The following is a 20,301-nucleotide window of genomic DNA, read 5'->3' as shown; positions in this document are numbered from 1 at the left end:
AGCTGAAGACATATATCTCCCTCACTAACTTTAAGCATCAGCTATCAGAGCAGCTTACCGACCATTGCACCTTCACATAGCCCATCTGTAAATATCCCACCCAACTACCTCATCCCCATACTGTTATTTTTTTTTTTGCTCCTTTGCAGCCCAGTATCTCTTGCACATTAATTTTCTGCACATCTATCACTCCAGTGTTTAATTGCTAAATTGTCATTATTTTGCCACTATGAACTATTTATTGCCTACCTCCCTAATCTTACTACGTTTTCACACACTGTATATAGACTTTTCTATTGTGTTATTGACTGTACGTTTTATTTATCCCATGTGTAACTCTGTGTTGTTTGTGTTGCACTGCTTTACTCTATCTTGGCCAGGTCGCAGTTGTAAATGAGAACTTGTTCTCAACTGGCCTACCTGGTTAAATAAAGGTGAAATAAAAAAATTAAAAAACACAGTAATGCTGGAGACTCTGGGAACTAATGGGTTTGTGAGGTGTGTTCCTTGTCTCTTGCTGCTGCTGTTCTTAAAAGGTGGGGTGAACACTGGGGTGAGGAAGGGTGAATACATTTCTCCATCTATCTCTAATTGCTTCTATTATTCCTTTCCCTCGCTAAGCAATCCCTCCTTCCTCTCCTCTCCGCCCTTCTCCTCAGGGAGCACTCTCAAAGACAAGGGACGTTCCTTCTTAATTCTATAAAAGTGTCTGGTGTTTTCTCCACTCACTCCTCTCTCTCTCTCTCTCTCTCTCTCTCTCTCTCTCTCTCTCTCTCTCTCTCTCTCTCTCTCTCTCTCTCTCTCTCTCTCTCTCTCTCTCTTCTCTGCTTTCTCTTTTCTTCCTCTCCCTCCCTCCTTCACACCTCAGAGAGTAAATCAATGGGCCTGTCTAGTGCTAAGTATGGTCAGCAATAGCCCCATAGGGAGAACAGAGGAGCAAGAGGAGCAAGAGAGCAAGAGCAAGAGAGCTCACCTGCCCACTGTGATTAGTAGAGGCTTACCTCCAACTATAACACAGCTACACACACACACACACACACACACACACACACACACACACACACACACACACACACACACACACACACACACACACACACACACACACACACACACACACACACACACACACACACACACACACACACACACACACACACACACACACACATTGTTCACCTCCTGAAAAACTAGAAAGGAGTGCAAGAGATAAGAGACCGTGGAGAAATAACCCCAACCCCAAGCAATTTTTTAATGTTTTATTCCACCTTTATTTAAAGCCAGGAAGGACAGTTGACAACAAGTTCTCCTTTACAACTGCGACCTGGCCAAGATAAAGCAAAGCAGTGCGACACAAACAACAACACAGAGTTGCACAAGGAATAAACAAGCGTACAGTCAATAACACAATAGAAAAAAAGAGAGTCTATATACAGTGTGTGCAAATGGTGTGAGGAGGTAAGGCAATAAATAGGCCATAGTAGCGAAGTAATTACAATTTACAAATTAACACTGGAGTGATAGATGATGAAAAAACAATATGGGGATGAAGTAGGTGGATTGGATGGGATATTTACAGGTGGGCTATGTACAGCTATTTGGATGGGCTATTTACAGATGGGCTAGATTTGATTTTTGATTGGAAATTAGTCTGGAAGGAGAGTTTACAGTCTAGCCAGACACCTAGGTATTTGTAGTTGTCCACATATTCTAGGTCAGAACTGTCCAGAGTAGTTATGCTAGTCGGGCATGTGGGTGCTGGCAGCGAGCATATGAACAACATGCATTTAGTGTTACTAGCGTTTAAGAGCAGTTGGAGGCCATGGAAGGAGTGTTGTATGGAATTGAAGCTCGTTTGGAGGTTTGCCAGAGGTCTGGACAACAGGCCCTCCAATTTTACACACTGAACTCTGTCTGAGAAGTAGTTGGTGAACCAGGCGAGGCAGTCATTTGAGAAACCAAGGCTGTTGAGTCTGGCAATAAGAATACGGTGAATGACAGAGTCGAAAGCCTTGGCCAGGTCGATGAAGATGGCTGCACAGTACTGTCTTTTATCGATGGCGGTTATGATATCATTTAGTACCTTGAGCATAGCTGAGGTGCACCCGTGACCAGCTCGGAAATTAGATTGCACAGTGGAGAAGGTATGGTGGGATTCGAAATGGTCAGTGATCTGTTTATTAACTTGGCTTTCGAAGATTTTAGAGAGGCAGGGCAGGATAGATATAGGTCTATAACAGTTTGGGTCTAGAGTGCCACTCCCTTTGAAGAGAGGAGGACCACGGCAGCTTTCCAATCTTTAGGGATCTCGGACGATACGAAAGAGAGCTTGAACAGACTGGTAATAGGGGTTGCAACAATGGTGGTAATTTTAGAAAGAGAGGGTCCAGGAAGTCTTGCACAGCTGATTTGTTCGGGTCCAGGTTTTGCAGCTCTTTTAGAACATCTGTTATCTGGATTTGGGTGAAGGAAAAGTGGGGAGGCTTGGGCAAGTAGCTGTGTGGGGTGCAGAGCTGTTGGCCGGGGTTGGGCTAGCCAGGAGGAAAGCATGGAGAAATGCTAATTGAAGAAGAGAAATACTTATTTAAATTCTCTATTATCGTGGATTTATCTGTGGTGACAGTGTTACCTAGCCTCAGTGCAGTGGGCAGCTGGGAGGAGGTGCTCTTATTCTCCATGTACGTTACAGTGTCCCAAAACTTTTTGGAATTAGAGCTACAGTATGCAAATTTCTGTTTGAAAAAGCTAGCCCTTACTTTTCTGACTGACTGTGTGTATTGGTTCCCTGAAAAGTTGCATATCGTTGGGACTATTCGATGCTAGTACAGTCTGCCACAGGATGTTTTTGTGCTGGTTGTGGGCAGTCAGGTCTGGAGTGAACCAAGGGCTATATCTGTTCTTAGTTCTACATTTTTGACAGGGGTATGCTTATTTAATTAAGATGGTGAGGAAAGCACTTTTAAAGAATATCCAGGCATCCTCGACTGACGGGATGAGGTCAATGTCCTTCTAGGATACCCGGGCCAGGTTGAATAGAAAGGCTTGCTCGCAGAAGTGTTTTAGGGAGCGTTTGACAGTGATGAAGGGTAGTCGTTTCACCGCGGACCCATGGTGGATGAAGGGAATGAGGCAGTGATCGCTGAGATCCTGATTGAAAAGAGCAGAGGTGTGTTTGGAGGGCAAGTTTGTCAGGATAATATCTATGAGGGTGCCCATGTTTACGGATTTAGGATTGTACCTGGTGGGTTCGTTGATCATTTTTGTGAGATTGAGGGCATCTAGCTTAGATTGTACGACTGCCGGGGTGTTAATAACCTGTTTGGGATAGGAGGCAGCACATTCACGTTCGGATGAAAAGCGTGCCCAAAGTAAACTTCCTGCTACTCAGGCCCAGAAGCTAATATATGTATATCATTAGTAGTATTGTATAGACAACACTCTGAAGTTTCTAAAACTGTTTGAATGATGTCTGTGAGTATAACAGAACTCTACCTACATGGTAGGTAAAAACCTGAGAAAAATCCAACCAGGAAGTGGGAAATCTGAGGTTTGTAGTTTTTCAACTAATTTCCTATCAAATATACAGTGTCTATGGGGTCATATTGCACTTCCTAAGGCTTCCACAAGATGTCAACAGTATTTAGAACGTTGTTTGAGGCTTCTACTGTGAAGTGGGGGCGAATGAGAGGTGATTCAACCAGAGCTCTGCAAGAGTGCCAAGAGCTGATCAAGTTGCGCACACGTGAGAGCGACCTGCGTTCAATTGCGATTCTAAAGACAAAGGAATTCTCCGGGTCGGACCATTATTGAAGATTTATGTTAAAAACATCCTAAAGATTGATTCTATACATCGTTTGACATGTTTCTACGAACTGTAATATAACTTTTTGAACTTTTCGTTTGAACTTTCGCCTGGACCCGCGCCTCGTGAGTTTGGATTTGTTACCAAACGCGCTAACAAAAGGAGGTATTTGGACATAAATTATGGACTTTATCAAACAAAACAAACATGTATTGTGGAACTGATATTCCTGGGAGTGCATTCTGATGAAGATCATCAAAGGTAAGTGAATATTTACAACGCTATTTCTGACTTTTACTGACTGCACAACATGACGGGTATCTGCATGGCTTGTTTTGAGGTTTCTACTGTACTGTACTCAGATTATTGCATGGTTTGCTTTTTCCGTGAAGCTTTTTTGAAATCTGACACAGCGGTTGCATTAACCTCTTAAGCCCACCCGACACGCAGGCGCCCCATCTAGCCATCTGGAAATGCAAATGCGCTACGCTAAATGCTAATAGCACTCGTTAAAACTCAAACGTTCATTAAAACACACATGCAGGGTACTGAATTAAAGCTACACTCGTTGTGAATCCAGCCAACAAGGCAGATTTTTTTAAATGCTTTTCGGCGAAAGCATGAGAAGCTATTATCTGATAGCATGCAACACCCCGAAATACCTGAAGGGGACGTAAACAAAATAATTAGCATAGCCGGCGCTACACAAAACGCAGAAATAAAATATAAAACATTCATTACCTTTGACGAGCTTCTTTGTTGGCACTCCTAGATGTCCCATAAACATCACTATTGGGTCTTTTTTTCGATTAAATCGGTCCATATATACCCTAAATATCAATCTATGAAAAGTGTGTGATCCAGGAAAAAACACTGTTTTAAAACGCAACGTCATTTTTTTAAATGAAAAAAGTTGACGATAAACTTTCACAAAACACTTCGAAATACTTTTGTAATCCAACTTTAGGTATTAGTAAACGTTAATAATTTATCAAATTGATCACGGGGCGATGTGTATTCAATAGCTCCACGTCTTGAAATCATGGTCGGAAATTTCTCCTCCAAAACATCCTGTCGGAGACCGGAAGGAATGGGCTCTCTCTTACTCGTTTGACCAAGAAACAAAGCCCAGGCAATTGACAAGACTGGCGACATTGTGTGGAAGCTGTAGGACTTGCAATCTCAGCCCCATGTAATTTGCTTTTCCATAGACAATACATGCAAGTGGCGCATGGATATTTTTCCCAGTTTTCGGTGATCAGTTTTTCTTGCGCTTTTCGATGAAACACACGCTCTGTTATAGCCACAGCCGTGATTTAACCAGTTTTAGAAACGTCAGGGTGTTTTCTATCCACACATACTAATCATATGCATATACTATATTCCTGGCATGAGTAGCAGGACGCTGAAATGTTGCACGATTTTTAACAGAATGTTCGAAAAAGTAAGGGGTAACCTTAAGAGTTAAGGAGAAGTATATCCATAATTCTGTGCATAATAGTTGTATCTTTTATCAAAGTTTGTTATTAGTATTTCTGTCAATTAATTTGGCTCTCTGAAAATTCACAGGATGTTTGAGGCACAACATTACTGACCATAAAGCGCCAATGTAAACTGAGATTTTTGGATATAAATATGAGGGAGGGAGGGAGGGAGGGAGGGAGGGAGGGAGGGAGGGAGGGAGGGAGGGAGGGAGGGAGGGAGGGAGGGAGGGAGGGAGGGAGGGAGGGAGGGAGGGAGAGGAGAAAGAGGAAGGAGAGAGAGGGAGGGAGAGGAGGGAAGAAAGGAGGGGGAGGAGAGAGGATACAATAGGTGAGACAAGGTGTTCTGTGGGTCAGAGGTGCTATGGCTACAGGCTAAAAGCTCACAGTAGTACATACACCTGTAACCTTTTGTATTGTTCTGAATTCAATGGGGGAGATATTGTACATATGTCCAAATGTCCATACCAGCATACATTGCTATCATTGGAGTGTTGGGTGGATATTGGAACAAGGACCCAGATTCTAAGATATATCTCTTGTGAGATAATTCTGTTTCTGTAGCATGAGGCACTACAAGTATACCGACTGGACGCTACTTTAACATAAAGCTCCTGAGTGCCGCAGCAGTCTAAGCAACTGCATCTCAGTGCTAGAGGTGTCACTACAGACACCCTGGTTCAAATCCAGGCTATATCATGACTGGCTGTGATTGGGAATCACATAGGACGGTGAACAATTGGCCCAGCGTCGTCCGGGTTTGGCTGGTGTATGTCGTTATTGTAAATAAATAAAAAATCTTAACTGACTTGCCTAGTTAAATAAAGTAAACAGCCTTACCCTCAATCTATCTACTGAGTGTCAAGCAGAGATGCATTGGGTCCCATTTTTACAGTATTTGGTATGGCTCAACCAGGGATCAAACTCCCAACCATCCAATCACCGGATGGACACTCTAACAACAAGGCAACTGAGTTGATCACTAAACAATGGTCTATATAAGAAGAAGAATCTGATTTGAGACCAGTGAATTAAGACTACTCTATTAGCAACACCCTGAAGTAAGGTCGATAAGGCAGGGCTGAGATCAATGAGCTAGCACTCCTCTGTACTTTGCCATAATCTGAGATAAGAGCACTGATTTGAAATCAGTGAAATAGCTGAGCCTGATATTAATGAAAGAGATGTACTGCACTCTTCCACCATGAGCCTTGGTTTTCCCACCCAGACCTAAAAATAGGAGAGACAAGCAAGGCTGTACTGAGATCAGAGAGGTGGTCCTTTGTAGCTATGTTGGTAGAGCATGGTGCTTTTAACACCAGGGTAGAGGGTTTGATTCCCAGGACCACCAATATGTCAAAATATACGCACGCGTGACTGTAAGTCGCTTTGGATAAAAGCGTTGGCTCAATAGCATATCATATAATAGGTAACAACATGTCCTCCTACATGTTGAACCATGGGTTTCTAGTCGAAGCACGGCAGGCAGGGTTTGTGCTGCCTCCAGCCGGGGATTTATAGAGCGCTCCGATAATGCACTTCCTCGCTTAAAAGGGGGACATAAATCTGACGATTTTTTTGTCAACGCTTTTTTATTGGCTGATGGGGTCCTCTTCTCTCGCTCTTCTGCGTATTCTATCACACACACACACACACACACACACACACACACACACACACACACACACACACACACACACACACACACACACACGCACGCACACACACACACACACACACACACACACACACACACACACACACACACACACACACACACACACACACACACACACACACACACACACACACACACACACACACACACACACCAAAAAAAGTATTATTGCATGAACAATGTACAATGACTATACAAACATGAGTAACACCAGCTCTTTCCATGTCAAAGACAGACCTGGTGAATCCAGGTGAAAGCTCTGATCCCTTATTGATGTTGGGTTTTTATTTTTAGGGAGGGTAGATCAGCTTTAATATTGCAGATAAATTGTAGGTTTCATCAATGTAATTGTTTGCATAATTTCCAATCTCCCATCTATATACAGTACCAGAGTAAAGTTTGGACACACCTACTGACTCAAGGGTTTTTCTTTATTTTTCATATACATACATTGTAGAACAATAGTGAAGACATCATGTAGTAACCAAAAAAGTGTTAAACAAATCAAAATATATTTTCGATTTTAGAGAATCTTCAAAGTTTGTCAGCTTTGCATACTCTTGGTATTCTCTCATCCAGCTTCACATGGAATGCTTTTCCAACTGTCTTGAAGGAGTTCCCACATATGCTGAGCACTTGTTGGCTGCTTTTCCTTCACTCTGAGGTCCAACTCATCCCAAACCATCTCTATTGGGTTGAGGTCAGGTGGTGGAGGCCAGGTCATCTGATGCAGCACTCATCACTCTCTTTCTTGGTCAAATAGCTGTTACACAGCCTGGAGGTGTGTTGGGTCAATGTCCTGTTGAAAAACAAATGATAGTGCACACCAGATGGGATGGTGTATCGCTGCAGAATGTTGTTGTAGCCATGCTGGTTAAGAGCGCCTTGAATTCTAAATAAATCACTGACAGTGTCACCAGCAAAGCACCCCCACACCATCACACCTCCTGCTCCATGCTTCACGTGGGAACATGCGGAGATCCTGCGGATATCATCTGTTCACCTACTCTGCATCTCACAAAGACACGGCAGATGGAACAAAAAATATCAAATTTGGATAGGATAGATTTCCTCCGGTCTGATGTCCAATGCTCGTGTTTCTTCGCCCAAGCGAGTCTCTTCTTCTTATTGGTGTCTTTTAGTAGTGGTTTCTGTGCAGCAATTCGACCATGAAGGCATGATTCACGCAGTCTACTCTGAACAGTTGATGTTGAGATGTGTCTGTTACTTGAATACTGTGAAGCTTTTATTTGGGCTGCAATTTCTGAGGCTGGTAACTTTAATGAACTTATCCTCTGCAGCAGAAGTAACTCTGGGTCTTCCTTTCCTGTGGCGGTCCTCATGAGAGCTGGTTTCATCATAGTGCTTGATGGTTTTTGCGACTGCACTTTAAGAAACGTTCAAAGTTCTTGAAATGTTCTGAATTGGCTGACCATGTTGTAAAGTAATGATGGACTGTCATTTCTCTTTGCTTTTTTGAGCTGTTCTTGCCATAATATGGACTTGGTCTTTTCCCAAATAGTGAGGGAAAAAAAGTATTTGATCCCCTGCTGATTTTGTACGTTTGCCCACTGACAAAGAAATGATCAGTCTATAATTTTAATGGTACGTTTATTTGAACAGTGAGTGACCGAATAACAACAAAAAAATCCAGAAAAACACGTGAAAAATGTTATAAATTTATTTGCATTTTAATGGGGGAAATAATTATTTGACACCCTCTCAATCAGAAAGATTTCTGGCTCCCAGGTGTCTTTTATACAGTAACGAGCTGAGATTAGGAGCACACTCTTAAAGGGAGTGCTCCTTATATCAGCTTGTCACTTGTATAAAAGACAGCTGTCCACAGAAGCAATCAATCAATCAGATGCCAAACTCTCCACCATGGCCAAGAACAAAGAACTCTCCAAGGATGTCAGGGACAAGATTGTAGACCTACACAAGGCTGGAATGGGCTACAAGACCATCGCCAAGCAGCTTGGTGAGAAGGTGACAACAGTTGGTGCAATTATTCGCAAATGGAAGAAACACAAAAGAACTGTCAATCTCCCTCGGCCCGGGGCTCCATGCAAGATCTCACCTCGTGGAGTTGCAATGATCATGAGAACGGTGAGGAATCAGCCCAGAACTACACGGGAGGATCTTGTCAATGATCTCAAGGCAGCTGGGACCATAGTCACCAAGAAAACAATTGGTAACACACTACGCCGTGAAGGACTGAAATCCTGCAGCGCCCGCACGGTCCCCCTGCTCAAGAAAGCACATATACATGCCCGTCTGAAGTTTGCCAATGAATATCTGAATGATTCAGAGGACAACTGGGTGAAAGTGTTGTGGTGAGACCAAAATGGAGCTCTTTGGCATCAACTCAACTCGCCGTGTTTGGAGGAGGAGGAATGCTACCTATGACCCCAAGAACACCATCCCCACAGTCAAACATGGAGGTGGAAAAATTATGCTTTGGGGGTATTTTTCTGCTAAGGGGACAGGACAACTTCACCGCATCAAAGGGACGATGGACGGGGCCATGTACCGTCAAATCTTGGGTAAGAACCTCCTTCCCTCAGTCAGGGCATTGAAAATGGGTTGTGGATGGGTATACCAGCATGACAATGACCCAAAACACACGGCCAAGGCAACAAAGGAGTGGCTCAAGAAGAAGCACATTAAGGTCCTGGAGTGGCCTAAACAGTCTCCAGACCTTAATCCCATTGAAAATCTGTGGAGGGTGCTGAAGGTTCGAGTTGCCAAACGTCAGCCTCGAAACCTTAATGACTTGGAGAAGATCTGCAAAGAGTGGGACAAAATCCCTGCAGAGATGTGTGCAAACCTGGTGGCCAACTACAGGAAAGGTCTGAGCTCTGTGATTTCCAACAAGGGTTTTGCCACCAAGTACTAAGTCATGTTTTGCAGAGGGGTCAAATGCTTATTTACCTCATTAAAATGCAAATCAATTTATAACATTTTTGACATGCGTTTTTCTGGATTTTTTTGTTGTTATTCTGTCTCTCACTGTTCAAATAAACCTACCATTAAAATGATAGACTACATTTAACATTTACATTTAAGTCATTTAGCAGACGCTCTTATCCAGAGCGACTTACAAATTGGTGCGTTCACCTTATGACAACTAATAATTTCTTTGTCAGTGGGCAAACGTACAAAATCAGCAGGGGATCAAATACTTTTTTCCCTCACTGTATCTCCTGTCTACCAATCCTACCTTGTCACAACACAACTGATTGGCTCAAACGCATCAAGAAGGAGAGAAATTCCACAAATGTAGTTTTAACAAGGCACACCTGTTAATTGAAATTCATTCCAGATGACAACCTCATGAAGCTGGTTGAGAAAATGCCAAGAGTGTGCAAAGCTGTCATCAAGGCAAATTTGAAATTTGAGGCTATTTTGAAGAATCTAAAATAAAATAAAAACTGAAATTTACGTAAGTATTCAGACCCTTTGCTATGAGACTCAAAATTGAGCTCAGTTGCATGCTGTTTCCATTGATCATCCATGAGATGTTACTATAACTTGATTGTACATGATTCAATTGATTGTACATGATTTGGAAAGGCACAAACTTGTCTCTATAAGGTCACACAGTTGACAGTGCATGTCAGAGCAAAAAAAAGCCATGAGGTCGAAGGAATTGTCCGTAGAGCTCTGAGACAAGATTGAGTCAAGGCACAGATCTGGGGAAGGGTACAAAAAAATGTCTGCAGCATTGAAGGTCCCCAAGAACACAGTGGCCTCCATCATTTTTAAATGTAAGAAGTTTAGAACCACCATGACTCTTCCTAGAGCTGGCCGTCCGGACAAACTGAGCAAACGGGGGAGAAGGGCCTTGGTCAGGGAGTTGACCAAGATCCCGATGGTCACTCTGACAGAGCTCCAGAGTTCCTCTGTGGAGATGGGAGAACCATCCAGAGGGACAACCATCTCTGCAGCACTCCACCAATCAGGCCATTAAAGTAGAGTGGCCAGACGGAAGCCACTCCTCAGTAATAGGCACATGACAGCCTGCTTTGAGTTTGCCAAAAGGCACCTAAAGGACTCTCAGACTATGAGAAACAAGATTCTCTGGTCTGATGAAACCACGATTGAACTCATTGGCCTGAATGCCAAGCGACACACCTGGAGGAAACCTGGCACCATCTCTATGGTGAAGCATGGTGGTGCCAGGATCATACTGTGGGGATGTTTTTCAGCGGCAGGGACTGGGAGACTAGTCAGGATTGAGGGAAAGATGAACAGAGCAAAGTACAGAGAGATCCTTGATGAAACCTGCTCCAGAGCGCTCAGTACCTCAGTCTGGGGGCGAAGGTTCACCTTCCACCATGACAATGACCCTAAGCCCACAGCCAAGACAACACAGGAATGGCTTCGGGGACAAGCCTCTGAATATCCTTGAGTGAGCCAGCCAGAGCCCGGACTTGAACCTGGTCGACCATCTCTGGAGAGACATGAAAATAGCTATGCAGCGACGCTCCCCATCTAACCTGACAGCGCTTTAGAGGATCTGCAGAGAAGAATGGCAGAAACTCCCCAAATACAGGTGTGCCAAGCTTGTAGTGCCATTCCCAAGAAGACTTGAGGCTGTAATCGCTGCCAAAGGTGCTTCAACAAAGTACTGAGTAAAGGGTCTGAATACTTTTGTAAATGTTATATTTCAGTTCTGCAAACATTTCTAAAAACCTGTTTTTGCTTTATCGTAATGGGATTTTGTGTGTAGATTGATGAGGTAAAAAACAATTGAATCATTTTTTAGAATAAGGCTGTAACACAACAAAATGTGAAAAAGTGAAGGGGTCTGAATGCTTTCTGAATGCACTGTATCTTTGAACACCATCCAGTTTTGATTTATATTTGCCATTGTGATGTTTCACAAAAGTTCTGAACCTTTCTATTCTCATCGTTTCTACAGAATGGTGCAACTGAATTTTAGGAAGCTGTTCCTGATGTTTGGTATACTCAGGGTATAGGTCAGGTGCTTCTATAGAGGAAGCATAGCCTATGTTGAAATAATACCTTATTTTATAATGAAGGTGGAAGTTTATGTTAATCATAACTCTTTTTATCTTGATTTATTTTAACCTTGTGCATTGAAATATGCATTCTGTACCTCGTTTTCACATATACAGTAGTCAACCAACAGCATCCAAAGTACTCTTGCAGTTGGCCAAATCGTATTACTGGGTAATGCTTTGCTTCCTCTATGGACTGAGTCATATTACATTTGAAGTACTGTTTGTGTGTACTTTCTGATTGAAAAATAATAGTTTTGTGTTTACCCCCCAAAAATAATAAAGCTGCAAAAGGTTCCTCGATGGAAACAGACGCTGTGGGTAGCTAAATGAAAATACACATACTATAGGTAATGAGCTATCTAAATTCATAGTTCATATTGCTTGGAATTACACAAAAGCGCAGCTCCGGGCAGCTCTGGCAAAAACCTCTGCACTGCTTTCTACTCAACCGCGGAAAAATTCCCCCCACCACGCTGCTGAGCGTGAGAAATGGTGGGTTGTGGGAGAAATCGTTTGAGTCACCGTTTGCAACCGTGAATGCCATAACTCCTTTGTAAATAGCTTCGCCGCCTCTTCGCAGTTTTGCATACTTGGCTGCTGTCAACATGCGCCAACACACATACTTACGGGCATAAACACACCGCTCTAGCTTTGGAGCGGATGCCTTGAGGATCTCTTTGATTAAAAGGAGTGTCGTTAGTTCACGGTTCTTGAAATACAACGGTGGCTACACAGAAAATGACAGGGGAAGACCGCGCCTCAAAGTTGTCCTGTAGAACAGCCAATTCCTGAGTCTTCTCTAGTTACTTAAAGGACAGACAGTAGACGCACGGTTCAACTGTGGAACATTTTTAAAGAAAAGCTGCATCATGACAGAAGATAATGTTACTATGTTACAAGTTCAGAACGTTACTGTATGTCTCACGTTTCTCTCGCTTTTACACAGAGTTAAAGATGGCAATTGAAAATGCCATCTTTAAATGCGGCTCGTGGGCCAGGAAAGCATCAGACAGACTACATATAGCAATGCATGTAGACACGCCTTCAAATGAGTGTATTCGGCTATTTCAGCCACACCCGTTGCTGACAGGTGTGTCTCCATAGACAAACATTGGCAGGAGAATAGTCCATACTGAAGAGGTCAGTGACTTTCAATGTGGCACAGAAGGGGACACGGAGTGCTGAAGCATGTAGTGCGTTAAAATCGTCTGTCCTCAGTTGCAACATTCACTACCAAGTGCCAAACTCTCTTTGGAAGCAACGTCAGCACAATAACTGTTCTTCGGGAGCTTCATGAAATGGGTTTCCTTGGCCGTGCAGCCAGCACACAATCCTAAGATCACCATGCGCAATGTCAAGTGTAGACTGGAGTGGTGTAAAGCTCACCTCCATTGGACTCTGGAGGATTGGAAACACATTCTCTGGAGTGATGAATCACGCTTCACCATCTGGCAGTCAGACGGACGAATCTGGGTTTGGCAGATGCCAGGAGAATGCTACTTGACCCAATGCATTGTGCCAACTGTGTTTGTTGGAGGAGGAATAATGGTCTGGTGCTGTTTTAGTTAGTTCCTTAGTTCCAGTGAAGGGAGTCGGTGTGTTTGTCGAGATTGGTGTGGAAGAAATTGACTGGCCTGCACAGAGCCCTGACCTCAACCCAATTGAAAACCTTTGGGATGAATTGGAACACAGACTGCGAGCCAGCCTAATCGCCCAACATCAGTGCCCAACCTCACTAATACTCTTGTGGCTGAATGGAAACAAGTCCCTGCAGCAATTTGCCAACATCTAGTGGAAATCCTTCCCAGAAGAGTGGAGGCTGTTGTAGCAGCAAAGGGGGGACCAACTCGATATTAATGCCTATGATTTTAGAATGAGATGTTCGACAAGCAGATGTCCACATACTTTTGGTCATGTAGTGTATCGTAAACAATGGGCTCTCATTTTCTCCTATGTTGCGGCCCTGGGGACTTAATTAGAACCGTGTTGTGCCGGCGTTTGTGCCGGCGTTTCCACCCCCATTGACTCGACAGTAATGTGTTTACTTCTCACTTAGCAGCCGAGCAGTGGCTTGAAAAGTCCAACAGTCCTGAGCTACTATCATGCTATCTCGAGATGAACAAAGTCCACACATTTGTGGATGGAGTTGGTGACAGACCAGGTATCCACTTGCAAATAAACACAACACACACTCATATAACGCCAGGGTAACGATCCCCAGGACCACCCATCAGACACCACTGCTAAACAACACATTCAGCACCACTGACAACACATTAAAACACACCCAGGCTCTTATTGCACACACACACACACACACACACACACACACACACCACACACACACACACACACACACCACACACACACACACACACACACACACACACACACACACACAAATCAGCGCCATAGACAGCTAGTGCATTCCCTATCTCTCGCTCACACACACACACACACACACACACACACACACACACACACACACACACACACACACACACACACACACACACACACACACACACACACACACACACACACACACACATAGACAGCTAGTGCACACACCCTATCTCACACACACACACACACACACACACACACACACACACACACACACACACACACACACACACACACACACACACACACACACACACACACACACACACACACACACACACACACACACACACACACACACACACACACACACACACACACACACACACACACACACACACTGCTCCGGGTCAGGCTATAATCATATTCAATTGAAAATGCAGATGAAGCACAAGCTTCGGCTCCCTACTCAGATCATTCGTTTGTATCATATGCATCCATACTACTGGGACAACAGATAGAGACAGATCGGCATATTTTGGGCGCATGTGAAACCAGACCCAAAGGCTGCTTTCTTTCCGAAGCACAGGGAAATACGCGGAGCAACACCTTATCATGCATCCGTCAACTGCCACTGCTGCCAGACAAAGTGACAGGTGCAACATTTGTTATTACGCTCCCCAAACAGCAGCCACAGTCTACGGGGAGTTTATTAATGTGTACCTGGTGCCAAATCCACCAATTTACCTGTGGCACCGGAGTGGCTCGTGAGCAGCTCGAGAGCAGTTTGTCTCATATGTGCTATAACACAGATATATTTAGCTCACCGAGGGAGTGCCGTCCGCAATCCATCAACGATATAAATGTATCGCTCATCATTCTGCAATAAAAATAATTAGCCTAAAAAGCCTGTGATGATAATTATATGGCTGATAACAAAATATGTTACCTTTATTTAACTAGGCAAGTCAGTTAAAAACACATTCTTATTTTCAATGACGTCCTAGGAACAGTGGGTTAACTGCCTGTTCAGGGGCAGAACGACAGATTGGTACCTTGTCAGCTGGGGGGTTTGAACTTGCAACCTTCCGGTCCAACGCTCTAACCACTAGGCTACCCTGCCGCCCCAATATGCAGCATCATCACCAGCATCGGCATCAGGATATCAATATCTGATAAGTAGGGGCTTACTCATATTTATATCAGCATCAGGACATTATATGCCTAAATAGTCCTCATCATCAATAAGATATCAGACTACTTTCTACTATTCTTACCACCTCATATCTCTTCAAAAACCCAAGATCCGTCTCGGTCGGTTCGAGGAGGCAGGCTATAACATGCCTATCACATGGTGAGGAACCGTATCCATAGGCAGATGTCACAGTGAAAACTTGGACACATTATTGGTACACTCAATGCATCGGCACCGCTCCTCCTGATAAGAAAGGACAGGTCCCAGAGGCACCTCCACTCGGAAATAGACCTATCAGCCAGCCTCCCTATAATTCACCCTCTGCCCCGAGTGCTTTACAAATCACAGCCATTTAACCATCTGAGATCAGAGATTCTAAATAAATACAATCACAGCGCAATCAGCCCACATTAGAGGTGAAAATACTCCGATATGGACGCTCTCTCCTCTCCCTATATTCCTCCCTCCCATTGCCGCCTCTTCAACAATAAGCACATTGCAAAGTGACAGAGAGAGCGCACCACGCAAGGGGTAGGGAGCGCCAAGTTCCCCTTAACCTACCTTTCACTGTGTGACAGGCACACAGCCCCACTGCAACCCCGGCCATCAGCAGCACCACCTCGGATATTCTCTGCATCTTCATGGCGTGGTGAGAGCAAAATGCAGACAGGGCACGGTGACCTCTTTATATCTCTCTCTCTCTCTCGATCCTTTCCGCCCGCTCCTTCTATTCAGCTTGTCCCAACGTTTTCTCTCCTTCAAGCAGTAAAACTGTTCACTAATGATATGTCCGACTTCGACTAAAGATAGCGAGCAAAGAGTGTAATAATACACAAAGCGAGGCAGAGAGGGAGGCTTCTTCCGTGAAGAAACCGTGAAGCTGCGCGGTATAGTTAACAGAGCTCGTTCGATGGTTGTTGGATGCCCAACTAACTGCTTAGTGATAAGAGGAGACCGGAGACCAACGCTCCCCGGGACTAGACTGTTACGTCACGGGGAGGAGAGATGTGGTTTCATATTCATATTTTTTTCTGTCATACCGCTCCCTCCTATCACTCAGCACTAAACAGCACCGCGATCACACACTTCTTCATTGTCTGAAATTATTCCTCTGACCAATTTTACAAGAATAATTCTTTGTGAATTTTATACTGATATTTAGCTCATTAGGCTACCACTGTCACGAGACCAACCGAGGATGTATCTTACCCACTTGCCTCCACATACAGGTATCCATAGCTTTGGGAAGATGTTTTGAGTAGGGGGTGCTGAGCGCAGGAGGGGTTGGAAAAAAAATCACCTTTCTAATGAAGTATAGCTGATTATTCAGGTGCTGGCTGTCGGTAAATAGCAATGCATCTAAAATGCGTGTGAAGATAAGGTTTCTTAAATATAATTTGAAATGTTGAGACAAGAGTAAAGGGGAGGGGTGTGTAGGGAAGATATAGGCGCGTCTCTCTCCAGAACGCGCTCAACTCTCTGCTCTGAGCTGTCTTCTGCCAATTATTGCGCATTCATTGTTTTATTGTGTTAATTGTTTGCCCTTTGATCAGTTCCCCATTTACTGTTAATCCTTGTCATTTGGTTACATTCATTTATGTTAATTAGGATTAATTAGGGCTACACAGTCATGGTTTCTGATTCTTGGAGTGGAAATGTTGTTTGCAGAGTTCACAACCTGCTACACTTGTGAGAAACAAGTTTTGTTTTTTTCATACAGTGGCTGTTGGTGGAGCAGGGCCTTATTTCCATTACAACATATTGGATGACTGTCATTCATATTCCATTCAGCCAGTTCAATGTAACATTGATAGGTTTAGGCTACTACATGATACTTACATTTTCCCTATACCCATCATCAGGTTGCTACACCCCTAATATTCAGATTAAAGATTATAAATAGATGCACAGGTCAAGAGGCAAATTGGAGTAATCAAGATTGCAGACAGTGATATTACATGCCTCCTTACACACTCCTGTCTGAATCTATATAGAGTGTAATAATTAGTCCAAACAGTTGCAAATGAGGGTTTATATTGATTTATCCCCGTTTTGTTCCGTTTGCGTCAGTTTAAGACAAGTCTTTCAACAGAATCGGCGGAATGAACACACCCCTGACCACCCTTGCCATGCAGTGTACTTTCATAGCAGCCACATAAAAACACCATCATCACTTTGCTCATTGTATATTTCCTTCTTGCATCTATGTGCTCTTCTCTCACCTTTTCCCTTCGTTTGTGGACTTCATTGCACAGGCAAAAAAATCTTTCCAAGCTAAACCTTCATACCGCATAACCGGTTACTGCCACACACAGCCTACATCGTTGTTAATGTCACCATATTAGCTACCGTCATAGTCAACATAGCTACTAGAACTTACACTTTAGTAAACCCACTACAATCACGCAGCACAGTGTAAAGCAAGCAGTTTAGCAGTTATACCAGAGGGGCCCAGTGGCAATAAATTAATAAAACCGAAAGATTACCTTGACTTGGAAGAGTTCTAGTGTTGGATAGCCTTAGCCAGCTAGCTAACATAAATAGCATTCCTCTCTGTTTGAGCTGGGTGTTTGAGAAGGCTAAATTAGGTAGCTTTGTTAGCTAGCTAAGTAACTGAAAAAATACATCAAAATCTCTCTCTCTCTCTGCTTCTCTTTCAATATTTAAAATAAATACATTTGTTAAAAACTATTGTCTTTCTCTCTCTGAGTCAACTACTTACTCACCACATTTTATGCACATGTAACGGATGTGAAACGGCTAGCTTGGTTAGCGGTGTGCGCTAAATAGCGTTTCAATCGGTTACGTCACTTGCTCTGAGACCTTGAAGTAGTAGTTCCCCTTGCTTTGCAAGGGCCGCGGTAACGATGCTTCGTGGGTGACTGTTGTCGATGTGTGCAGAAGGTCCCTGGTTCGCGCCCGGGTATGGGCGAGGGGACGGTTTAAAATGATACTGTTACATTGATGCTGTTGACCCGGATTACTGGTTGCTGCGGAAAAAGGAGGAAGGTCAAAAGGGGGGTGAGTGTAACGGATGTGAAACGGCTAGCTTAGTTAGCGGTGTGTGCTAAATAGCATTTCAATCGGTTGCGTCACTTGCTCTGAGACCTTGAAGTAGTAGTTCCCCTTGCTCTGCAAGGGCTGCGGCTTTTGTGGAGCGATGGGTAACGATGTTTCGAGGGTGACTGTTGTCGATGTGTGCAGAAGGTCCCTGGTTCGCGCCCGGGAATGGGCTAGGGGACGGTTTAAAATTATACTGTTACACACAGCAGTGCTAGCTATGCTTTCAGTACTAGATACATTGTCTGATCCATTGATTGGGTGGACAACATGTCATTTCATGCTACACGAGCTCTTATAGGTTGGAGGACATCCTCTGGAAGTCGTCATAATTACTGTGTATGTCTATGGAAGGGGGTTAGAACCACGAGCATCCTAGGTTTTGTATTGAAGTCCATGTATGCAGAGGAGGGCGGAAGCTAGCTGTCCTCCAGCTATACTGTAGACCTTCATTGCAAAACAGTGTGTTTTAATCAGTTATTTGGTGAATATATTTAGTATAGTTTTATCTGGAAAGGACAACCATTTTAATGTTTCACTATTTTTATTTTTATGCAATTCACTGAGTAGGAATGGTCCACCCCTTCCTCCTCTCAGGAGCCTCCACTGATTTCATACCATTCATACCATACCGTTTTTTTCATTGTATTTTGTTTGGAGGCTCAATGTGAGAAATGAGCAATTGTCTGGTTTCTCTGTCCTTGTTATGCTGGTGAATGAGGACCCAAAAGCGACTTAACAGAAACAGAGTCTTTATTCCAGTCTTAAACAAAAACGATAATCCTGATATTATCTTAGGTAAATACAAAACAGGAAAACTGAAATCCTCTCGTCAGTAGAGAGGAATGACTGGAGACGCGACCACAGACTGCAGGTCGCTTCGGGAAGGCACAGGCCGCAGCTGACATAGACACCTGCTCACACGCAGCATCTGAAGAAGGCAAAAACACGACAGGGCGGAACAAGGACACAGAACAGCAAACATCAAACAAGGATCCGACAAGGACAGAAGCGGAAAACAGAGGGAGAAATAGGGACTCTAATCAGAGGGCAAAATAGGGGACAGGTGTGAAAGAGTAAATGAGGTAGTTAGGAGAATGAGGAACAGCTGGGAGCAGGAACGGAACGATAGAGAGAGAGAGCGAGAGAGGGAGAGAGGGAGGGGGAGAGAGAGGGATAGAAAGAGGGAAAGAACCTAATAAGACCAGCAGAGGGAAACGAATAGAAGGGAAGCACAGGGACAAGACATGATAATCAATGACAAAACATGACAGTCCTCTTAATGTTTACTGAGCATGTGAATCTGACATAGAAGTAGGCTAAATTTCCCAAAACATTTGTGTCTGTCCTGAGCTCACTGGCCAGGGAAACTCTGAAGGCCGGGAAAAGGCTAATTGATACAATGTTGCAATTTCGCTAGACAGCTTTGGGCTGAACCTTCATATATACTGGGTATAACAAACATTAGGAACACCTTCTTAATATTGACTTTGTTTTCATAATATAGAGTTTTATTTGTTTTAATATGTTGATCTATAGGCTAATATAGCTTCATAAGCTGTTTATTCAATTGTGGGGTTTGAATAGAGCGAGAAGACAAGCACATATATGGTGAGATTCACAACATAGTACACAATCCATTATAGCTCTTAAAGTAACCTACATTCAGTGTACAATATTAAATTAGGCCTACAGCATTATTTAGTATG

The 20,301-nt window shown here is 43.6% G+C and overlaps 1 protein-coding gene across 1 annotated transcript in view; it reads right to left on the bottom strand.

Moving 5' to 3' along the window:
• The window catches only part of LOC123992250 (calsyntenin-2-like), a 394,402-nt gene extending 377,926 nt beyond the window's left edge, over nt 1-16,476 (bottom strand). The window contains exon 1 of the mRNA XM_046293428.1: nt 16,094-16,476. Within this exon, the coding sequence (XP_046149384.1) occupies nt 16,094-16,175 (82 nt within the window). The 5' untranslated portion in view covers nt 16,176-16,476. The remainder of the gene's footprint in view (nt 1-16,093) is intronic.
• Between the last annotated feature and the right edge of the window lie 3,825 nt (nt 16,477-20,301).

Source organism: Oncorhynchus gorbuscha, linkage group LG13 (assembly GCF_021184085.1).
Source record: "Oncorhynchus gorbuscha isolate QuinsamMale2020 ecotype Even-year linkage group LG13, OgorEven_v1.0, whole genome shotgun sequence".
NCBI lineage: Eukaryota > Metazoa > Chordata > Actinopteri > Salmoniformes > Salmonidae > Oncorhynchus > Oncorhynchus gorbuscha.
This window is presented reverse-complemented; position numbering and strand designations above follow the sequence as displayed.